This window comes from Wyeomyia smithii, chromosome 3 (assembly GCF_029784165.1).
Source record: "Wyeomyia smithii strain HCP4-BCI-WySm-NY-G18 chromosome 3, ASM2978416v1, whole genome shotgun sequence".
Taxonomy (NCBI): Eukaryota; Metazoa; Arthropoda; class Insecta; order Diptera; family Culicidae; genus Wyeomyia; species Wyeomyia smithii.
This window is the reverse complement of record NC_073696.1, coordinates 173018702-173029347: the sequence shown is the minus strand read 5'-3', so window position 1 is coordinate 173029347 and position 10646 is coordinate 173018702. Positions and strand designations below refer to the sequence as shown.

Here is a 10646-nt window from a genome sequence, read left to right as displayed (position 1 = left end):
TAGATATATTTTCTTCATACTTGCAGAAATGGAAGATTTCCCCTAATGCTTCTAAAACACAGTTAATTATTTTTCCTCATAAGCCAGGAGTTTCATTTCTCAAACCCACCAATAACCACGTTATTAAGATGAACGGTGTGGTCTTAAATTGGTCTGATCAAGTTAAATATTTAGGGCTTATTTATGATAAAAATCTTACTTTCAAGGAGCACATTGAAAATATTCAGTCAAAGTGCAATAAGTATATCAAATGTTTATATCCTCTTATCAACAGGAATTCTAGACTTTGTCTCAAGAATAAACTGTTAATTTACAAACAAATTTTAGGCCAGCAATGGTATATGCAGTTCCCATCTGGACAAGCTGTTGTGCAACCAGGAAGAAGACACTTCAAAGAATTCAGAATAAACTTTTGAAAATGATTTTAAAGTGTCCTCCCTGGTTTAGCACGAATGAGCTACATAGGCTCACTAATGTAGAAACATTAGAACAAAAATCGTTGCAATCCTCAATTGCAACGATTAGCTCACTCTATAGTCAGTAAGATAGTTTTAAGTTTATTTTAAGTTTCGTTTTATTCCTTTTTTTTTCTCTTGACAAGTAGGTTTAATAATTTTCCTACAATTACAATAACTTAACTGCGAAAGCTAATAACATTAAATAATATAGAAAAAAGCGTACAATATATATATATATATATATATATATATATATATATATATATATATATATATATATATATATATATATATATATATATATATATATATATAATAGTGTTGAAATGTCACCATTTGTGACAGAACACACAATATTAATTCTGAATAGATATTTTAGTACATAAATAAATCATTACAAACCACCCCCCCTATTAAAAAAAAAAAACCGAAAGAAAGAGCGTCCAACACATAATTCGAGCGAATTTCGTTCAACCCGCATGAATTTTGAGAGAGATGGGTCCGATGGTCCGATTCGCGTTCCATGAAATTCTGACTGGGGTACGTATGGCGATTGTTCTCTTTCGTATTCACATTCTGCTTCAATCAGCAGAGAGTGATTCATCGATTTGTACAGCTATCGTGAATTCAATTCATGAGAGAAAATGAACTAACGAAGGAAACGTCTGAGTCTGCTCTCTCACGAAGTGAAATCGTATGATGATTGTTTAAACCGTCTGACAGACGAAGTTGATTCAAACCAAATATCTTAAAATAACAATAAAGTTCACTCTCGAATTTCCCATATATTCCCGTGAAGACAGACAGGGAACACCCCCTCTTGTGGTGAAAAAGGTAACTAAACTCATTGCACAGTGGTACAGTAAGGCAATTGAGGCGGACATAAGCTTTTCGTTGCGATTTTGGTTTGCGGTTTAAAGCCATAGTTTTTGTAAAAAGTTGTTTCTTATACATAGTCCTCTATTTATGTGCGAATGAAAATTAGGATGGTCCTAAAATCAACGAAATAAAAACAAACTAACTTGTTTTTATTTGCATAAATAATTGTTAACATTCTTTGGCAAACTTGTAGACCAACTAATTCTAAGTAACTCTGTAAAAAAATTTTTTTGTAGACATGAAATTTGGTTTCCAAAGACAGTCTTTTCGCTCTATTTTTTCAATTCAAATTTAAAAACAAAGTTTTCTTCGGTAACTTTAATCAAAAATACGCCAATTTTGACGAAAAAACATTGTCGATATATTGTACAGATGAAGAGTTTTCACTATTTCTATTTTAAAAATAGGCCCTTTTGATATATTGATGGCTACGTTTAGGGCAAACATAAATAATATTTTTTGGTATCATTTGAAAGAACAAATATTGTGAAGAAATACCGAAAGTTGCTTAAAATTGGTTGATCCACAACTGTGCCGATGAATGTATACATTTATTTATGCAAATAAAAAGTTAGTTTTTTCATTTAGTCGATTTCAGGACCACCCTAATTTTCATCTGCACATAAAAAATAGACTAAATATAAGAAACAAGTTCTTAGAAAAAAATTTTACTCTAAAACCACAAAATCGCATCGAAAAACTCATGTCCGCCTACATTGCCTTACTGTACCACTGTGCATTGTTGTTGAATTTCTGTGGACGTGTGACATTCTCACACACGAAACTGAATTTACTCAATTTTAGATTTAGTTGACTCAATTTCATACTTTCACAGAAAAAAATATGTTGCAGATTTCGTGCGTATATTGTTTGTATGTAAAACTAACGCCATTCCGGGAGTTAAATATTGATAATATAATACATGTAGCTTATCGAGGCACGAAGAAGAAATATTCAAATAATTAGGCCACGACGTGTAAATGGTAAACTAATTCCAAGTTGCTATATACGTGGTTCCCTCTGTAACTTCACTAGCTCAGATCCATCATGGGAAGCAACTACGAAATGTGCGGCCTTGACGGCTCAAGCTCAATAATCAGGCCACGAAGTGTACAATTAAATGAATATTTCAATTACCTCGTGAAAAGATAGAAGGAGAAACCGCACGATGGTTGTCAATAGTCGTATATGGTTGTTGTGCAACTTTTAGCTTAGATAACACTTGAATGTTCTATCAATTTAACAATTTAAGTATTGACACATATAGTGTTGTAATTGGTTTAAAAGCTTTATTATATTATACATAAAAGATATTTAACAAAACAAACGTACAACTGTTATGCAAAAACTATTATTTAATGTTTAGTTTTCTTCGTTTTGAAAGTATTTTTTTGTTTTTTTTTTATCCCTCCGAATTTTTTGCTCTCGAGTTCTAATCTTCGTATTTATCACTTGCAGCTTTGCTTTAACCAGCATATTTATGTATTTACTATCTGACCCGCAAACTTCGTCCCGCCTATTTTTGTGTTTAATTTAATAATTTTCAACATTCCAAATTCATTGATTTCCTGCGATTTATTTATATCGTTCTAAATTATTGTTTTTATCGGAATGACAACATCCTCGACTTTTGCCTTTAGTACATCACCTATATTCCGAAAACACTCATATTGGTGGTATGTGTATTTGGGGTTGGTGGGTGGTATTCAGTTATTTTCGTTGTTTTCCAGAAACTGAAAGTGATCATCTTCGAATTCAAGATGGTGTCCAGGGTCAATGCTTGGCTTCTATACATTATTTCGATTACGGAAATATTCATATGCAGTAGTATTCGGCTGTTTCTAAGAAGTTGCCATCTTACAATTCAAAATGGTGTCTGAGGTCAATTTTTAGCCCCATGCATCATTCTGGTTAAAGAAACACTCATATTGGGTGGTGTTTGGTCCCTTTCGGCTATTTTACAGAAACCGGAAGTTTGGAGACAATTTCTGGCTCCTGAGCGTCATTCTGGTAGAAACACCAATAATAGGTGTTATTTAGTCATTTTCGGCTGTTTTACAGAAACCGGAAGCCACCATCTTAGAATTCAAAATGGTGTCTGTGGTCGATTCTAGCTCCTGTGTATCATTCCGTTATCGAAGCATCTCATATTGGATGGAAATCGGCCGGTTGAAGAAATACCCATACTACAATATCGCACGCTCAGCCTTGGGGCTAATAGCGGTCTCGATTAACTAGATTAGTTGAGAGAATTCGTTATCGATATTGTTTTTGGCTCATTTTGTATGTGTAGGATAAGTACAACAATACACCGTGCCCCAGTGCTGAGTCGAGAAAATTTCCAGCTCGGAAAGATCCTCGACTCGATCGGAAATCGAACCCGATATCACAACCGTGTGGGAGAGCTAGCCGACCGACATCGCTAAGCACAGAGCCACGGGGACCACAGAAAATACCAAGAAATACTCATATTGGGTGGTACTTGGTCATTTTCGGCAGTTTCCCATTCACCGGAAGTCGTTATTTTTAAAATCTGCTTTTCCTGAGTAAAACGTGATTTAAAAAATTTTTCTATCGTTGTCCTTCGCTTTTTGAATCAAGATTTAAAACTGCTCGAAATCTGCTCGATATCGCTACGATGACAATTCGCCCATATACCGACTGTCATTGTAGCGATTTGGAGCGAATTTTAATTCTTCATTTAAAAATCGAAGGATAATGATATAAGGTTTTAAAAAATCACGTTTTGCTCAGAAAATTACACTCTTTCAGATGGATAGATATATACAAATCGGAAATCTTTGAATAGCTAAACAACCCAATTCGTAATGTTATCTGAGGTCGATTTGTAGCTTCAGTGCATCATAACAATCCCGGAAATACCCATAATGAGTGTTATTTGGTCTTCTGCCACTGTTGTTTAGTAACCGGAGTCGCCATATTGGATTTCGAAATGGCATTTGGAGACAATTTCTGGCCTCTGAGCATCATTCTGGTCAAAGAAACACCCATATTTGGTTGTTTTTGGGTCATTTTCGGCAGTTTTCCAGTCACCAAAAGTCGCCATTTTACAATTCAAAATGTTGTCTGAGGTCGATTTGTGGTTTCAGTGCATCATCACGATTTCAGAAATACCCATATTGGGTGGTATTTGGTCATATCTCACTGTTTCTTAGAAACCGGAAGTCGCCATCTTTGATTTCAAAATGGTATTCGGAGACAATTTCTGGCCTCTGAGCGTTATTCTGGTTAAAGAAACATCCATATTAGGTGGTATTTGGTCATTTTCGTCTCTTTTCCAGTCACTGGAAGTCGCCATCTCACAATTCAAAATGTTGTCTGAGGTCGATTTGTGGCTTCAGTGCATCATAACAATCGCGGAAATACCCATATTTGGTCATTTGTCGCTATTTTTCAGAAACCGGAGCCGCCATCTTGGATTTCAAACTGGCATTTGGAGACAATTTCTGGCCTCTGAGCGTCAGCCTGGTTAAAAAAACGCCCATATTAGGTGGTATTTGGTCATTTTCGGCAGTTTTCCAGTCACCGGAAGTCGCTATTTTACAACCCAAAATATTGTCGGAGGTCGACAAACGTACAAACCGTGGAACACCACCCATGGATTGCCTCATACATAGGCGAACTTTATTATTATAAAATATTCGGCTGAGTCCACTTCACAATAAAATGTGCATTTTTTTCAGTGTACCCATTAGGGTAATATTATTGTCAAAATTTACTCTTTTTCGCATGTCGTGTAGAACAAAATCGGAAGTGGCGCACCTAGCGGTCGAAAAGGTGACTAACGCTTCTGTCATTTTCAATTTGTCTTCATAATTTCACGTAAGTGAACTATATTGGTATTTGATATATTTGTTCAAACACTGAAAAAAATCGAATGTGTATCGCTGTTTTTATCATCGATCACCATCATTGGACGCAACAGAGCAGTTCCACAAAAAATGTTCCAATTTCAATACACTAAAGTCGCTTTTTACGCGGGGGATACGTGCCGCGTAAAAAAAACCGCGTAAATTCCGGAATCCGCGTAAAAAAACCATCGTTAATTTTGCATTCCGAGTGAAGGGAAACCGAAATCCGGGCAAAAAAATACCGCGTAAATTCAGGAATCCGCGTAAAGAAAAAACCGCGTAAATTCCGGAATCCGCGTAAAAAACAAACGCGTAAATTCCGGAATCCGCGTAAAAAACCGCTTAAATTCCGGAATCCGTGTAAAAAAAGCGCGTAAAAAGCGACCTTAGTGTATTTGTTTTCAATTGTCATTTTTGTTCTAGCTTAAACTTCGCATAAACGTTTCTATGGGCAAAAGATGCCATTTTGGACTATTGGTTTAAATTTTTAAAACATGACTCATTTTTTAGAAGATATTTAAAAATGCTATGTTGATAAGGTATTCATAATTTGATTACAAATATTTTTAGAGCCAAAACGGTTTGTTTAATCGGTGTGACGTCTTCGGCGAAGTTGTAGAATTGGGTTGTTTAGCTATATCAGTTTTTATATCATCTGAGAGAGCTGCATTTTATAAGCAAAACGCAATTTTCAAAAATTTTCTATCGTCATTCAATTTTTTAATCACGAGTTAAAACTGCCCTAAATCGCTACAATGACAGTTCGCTCATATACCAACTGTCATTGTAGCGATTTTTATTTTTTGTTTAAAAATCGAAACACAATGATATAAAATTTAAAAAAAACACGTTTTGCTCAGAAAATTACACTCTTTAACCTAATATAGATAAAAATCAGAAATCTGTGTGTCTTTCTGAAAAAAAAAATTCACTCTGAAAAAAAAGTTAAAATAAAAATTAATTATCTCTAGTAGCTCATTTTTTATGAAAACTACAAATAATTAGCTAACCAATGAAAACTGTTCGATCATAAAAAAAAAATGTTATGACCTGAAAAAAAATTTTTTTGGGATACATTTTTTTTACAGTACAAAATTATTATCTAGAACTTTGCTAAAGACACTCTGGCAATCACACGAACCATGTTGGATGTAAAAATATTTTTAGTCTCCAATAGAACACTCTAATGGTTGTGATGCATTGTTTAAATGCAGATCAAGGTTTCTCGACAGTGGCTGTTCAAAGCCCAAAGAGATTTGGTCTTAGAAACTTGGAAGCATGTTGATGCAGGGACCCGATCATCTAACGATAGTGATCAGTGGTGCTTATTACGGGAGTCACTTCACGGTGAAATATATTTCACTCTCACGCTCACTTCACTTTTTTAGACCTATTCCCGATTCCACCTCAAGTGAGGTGACAAAAATCCCCTCCGTGGAGTGAGATTGACAGTGAAGTGAAATTGAGAATAGGACAAGTGAAATGAGATTGTTTCCCAGCTCAAAAATCTCTAAGTCCCAGAAAGTCGTTTTTTCCCGTTTTTTTAGATAACACCAGATCTTGACGTGTTCTGCATTTCTAAAACATTCGGCATCAAAAAAAAGTTTTTTTTCGGTATCGAAAATTACCTGCAAACTAGTTGCATTTTTTTCACCGGGCAAAAAATGATAATTTGACCGCTTTAAGGCACGGAACAAATTCTGATTCGTTTCGTTACTGAAGAAAAAATTTAATATTTACCATTAGATCACAAATCAATCAACTTTAAAACTTATGACATCTTCGTGGAATCATTTCACCGTCCAAAATGGTCGTGAAATAATTCCACGCGATACGTCGCTTTTTCCGTTCTCACTTTACTGATATGACACTCATAATAACCCAGATTCCGCGGCAGATGTCACTTTGCGACGTTTTTCTCACTTACGTGAGTTACGTAATAGAATTTTGTTCACTTCACTGATTTCACCGTGAAGTGACTCCCGTAATAAGCACCAGTATATATGCAAGAGGACACGTATAGTAAACAGCGATGTATTGCAAAAGTTTATATCGATGAACAATATATTTCTAATCCTCTAACAAAAAAATACTGCGTCTCTATTTAGTACTAGAATGAAGTGAAAGTTGAATTGTACAATCATCCACGAGAAATGGTTTAAAAGGGTACACCTAAATCTGCGCCTAAACGTTAGCTTTTTATTTTTTTTCAAATTTCGGCAGACAAACAATAAAAAAATGTGTATATCATATAGGTGTAATATTTATTTCTATTCCATATTTTTTCGATCTCACAGCTCACTCATCACTCATACATGCATGCTTAAATGTATGCAGTTAGACATAACATAATCTAGATTGATTTTTTCCTCTTAAAATAAATGTGTTATATTTTTGTTAAATTAGCTTTTAAGGTCATATACAAACTTTTGTGCAACTTATATGTCATATTTAGTTCTACTATAATTTTATTTTATCTGCTCTTCTATAAAACCTAAGTCAATAAATGGTAGAGACTTTTTTTCATTACGATGAAAATTATTATGTGTAAACAAAATCAAAATAGAAACACTTTTCCATAAACAGGTTTCTTTATTCTCATTTTAATTAAACATAAACAACAGGTTAAAGCGATGCATGCATACAACAAAATGTTTCGTAATTTCAAATCTATCACTTTTTTTGTAATATAACAGTTTTAGAATACAAAAAACTGTTCCATGATTTCATGTAATAAAAAATGTTCGCCATATTATGCCAGTAGTTTTTGAATGCAGAAGATATTTTTCACTCGACCGGTTTTGCATTTTCGAAGTTACAGTTACAGCGTTGAGTTTTTTTTAATTAGGTTTGTAGTTATATGACCTACCATCTGCTCCTGTTAGACAGAAATTGAGGGAATCTTGGTAGTGTATAAACTGTGTTGCTATACTTCTGAGGCGTCGTTCACAAATTACGTAACGCATGAAGGGGAAGGGGGGTTGAGTCTGCGTTACTTATTGTTACATAGGGGGGAGGGGGGATAGTTGAGCTCGTTACGTAACTGTGATATTTGCTCAAAATTGCAAATTTGGAGGGGGGGACAGGTTGTCCAGCGTCACGTAATTTTAGGGGGGGAATCATATCTAACGTTACTTATCGTTACATAGGGGGGGGGGTCTGAAATCTAGGTTTTTAGCGTTACGTAATTTGTGTAGGACGCCTAAGCGACGTTACTCGTAAGTTTTGTCGACTCATTTATAATATAAGTTCACACACTACAGAAAATAACAAAATAACTTTGCCTTATATCTATCAACGCATAATCTATATGTGCAACAAATTTTAATCGCCAAAATTTCCTTAACTTGCAAATTTTTTATTATTTGCGTCTGTCATTGCACTTGTGAACTATTTGCCTTATTTTGATGCATCTTGTTAAGATTCATGAAATCAACAGACCTTCTGATGATCAATAACAATTCGTACAAAGTTTGTATATCGAACTCTTAAAATTGAAACCGCCTACATAATTACTGGCGACTTAAGCGGGAAATTATTCAGTCATGATTTTTTAACCTTAGTATATTTTATACACTCTTTTGTGAATTCATGCTGTGATGACGCAACAAAGTAAACAATATGATTCAAACACATGCGTCATCATGCTGTTGAAAATTATTTAGTTGCAAATATGATTCGGTAATACATTGAGCAGCCATAATATGTTTTCATCAGGTCAAAAACATGTCTTAAACGCAAAGGACGAGTGGAAAATAAGTATCTAAAAATAGTAGCAAGAATTTGAAGAATTCGGAGCCAAAATATTTTGGAAACTTTCGAGAATAAGGGCATAACTAGCAGTTTTAGTGATGGCAATAATTATAATAGAAGCTGGTTGAAATTCAGCAGGGCATCTTCATCATCAAAATTAAAACTATGATGCAAAACTATGATAAATCTGGAATCGTTTGAGAATCTCTGCATCGCCCAAGTGAGGGCCGGCTGAAATTATGTTGCCGATTTTGCGTTTGTTGATGTTGTTTTTTGTTTTGACTGCAAGCAGGCTGAAGCAAATGTTTTCATATATCCCAATTGGTTTCAATATTAACGAAGTTTACCGCGACTGTTTTTCTAATCGAACGTCTTCGTCAGTTTTTCTGCAGCAATCTTATGCAAAAGGGGGCCAGAAAACCACTGACGAAGACGTTCGATACCCTATATGATACAAAATGTTCATTGTATGAATGCTCCATTGCAAACAGCATCACACGATTGTAGTCACACTGAACTGTTGAATGTTAGTTGAATTGTCATGATGTAAGGATAATTAGGCCGTTACAAATTTCATTTTTCTTCTATGTACCAGAGATTGCATCGTTGCCTCATAGAATAGTGTCGTGCATTACAATTAAAGAGGACGTAGAATGCCACAACTAATGTGGCACAAAAGGCATACCGGAAGGAAAGAACCACTAGATTGGCCGTACTTATTAAGTGGCAGCGGAAACTGGCGGTATTTGAACGAATTTAGTACAATTTGTGATTAATTTGCTGGAAGGTGCAGTTTAACCAAATATGCCGAACATGTATTAAAAATTCGTTTGGTTTTTTAAAAAAGTAGGTTTCTTTGTTGATTATCGTTTAAACACGTTCTAAAAGTAACTAATGACAGAAGTGTAACATTCCATAGAAAACAGAACTAAATAAAACAAAAAATTATAACGAGATTAACGATTTGAGTAATAGGTGTAGCTTCAAACTCTTCAAAATGAACGTATTTTTAATTTAATTTCAATGTCAGAGGTAGAGCTTTGTTGGTTGTAATCCGTCTCAACTCGTTTTGCCATCTACTCCGCTGTATGCTTCAATTAGAAGCACAATAATTGGCTTCATAATGAACATTATTACTAATAACGTAGGTATTTCACAAGTATCCGTTTTTATATATGTTTTACCGACTGACGAATCACATTTTATCCATATTTTGAGAAACAGTTAAGGAGTAACCCAAAAATTTAGCAATTCTGTACTGCAATGTATCTTGTTTGAACTTTAAACTGCCGCCAAATGCATCATAATTTGCATTACACTCAAGCTCTAGGTATACTACTACAACCGAGACAAAAAATGTTGACTTGAATCTTGCATACGCGTTATAAATAACACGTGTGGTAAATTATAATACAGTTTAGCATAAAAAATCATGCCTTCAACGTTGTGTTGCGCTACACTCGCTTATTCAACCGCACGTGGCCCATCAATTGGCATCTGGTGCAGTACTTCATCTAGTAGTTGGAGCGCTCGATGTAGGTGCACTTCTACCCAGCATGGTGTTTCTTTGATAGATTGACGTGGATAGTCAGGTCCCCAACCTTTTACGAATGATAATCGCAATATACAGAGTCGTCGTAAATCATCAACTCCGATTCCAGCTGCAGCTGACAGATCTTAAAAC

The 10646-nt window shown here is 34.9% G+C and overlaps 1 protein-coding gene across 1 annotated transcript in view; it reads right to left on the bottom strand.

The window, feature by feature from the left end:
• Window positions 1-7454: 7454 nt before the first annotated feature.
• The window catches only part of LOC129729436 (mothers against decapentaplegic homolog 4), a 29248-nt gene continuing 26056 nt past the window's right edge, over window positions 7455-10646 (bottom strand). The window contains exon 9 of the mRNA XM_055687998.1: window positions 7455-10638. Within this exon, the coding sequence (XP_055543973.1) occupies window positions 10427-10638 (212 nt within the window). The 3' untranslated portion in view covers window positions 7455-10426. The remainder of the gene's footprint in view (window positions 10639-10646) is intronic.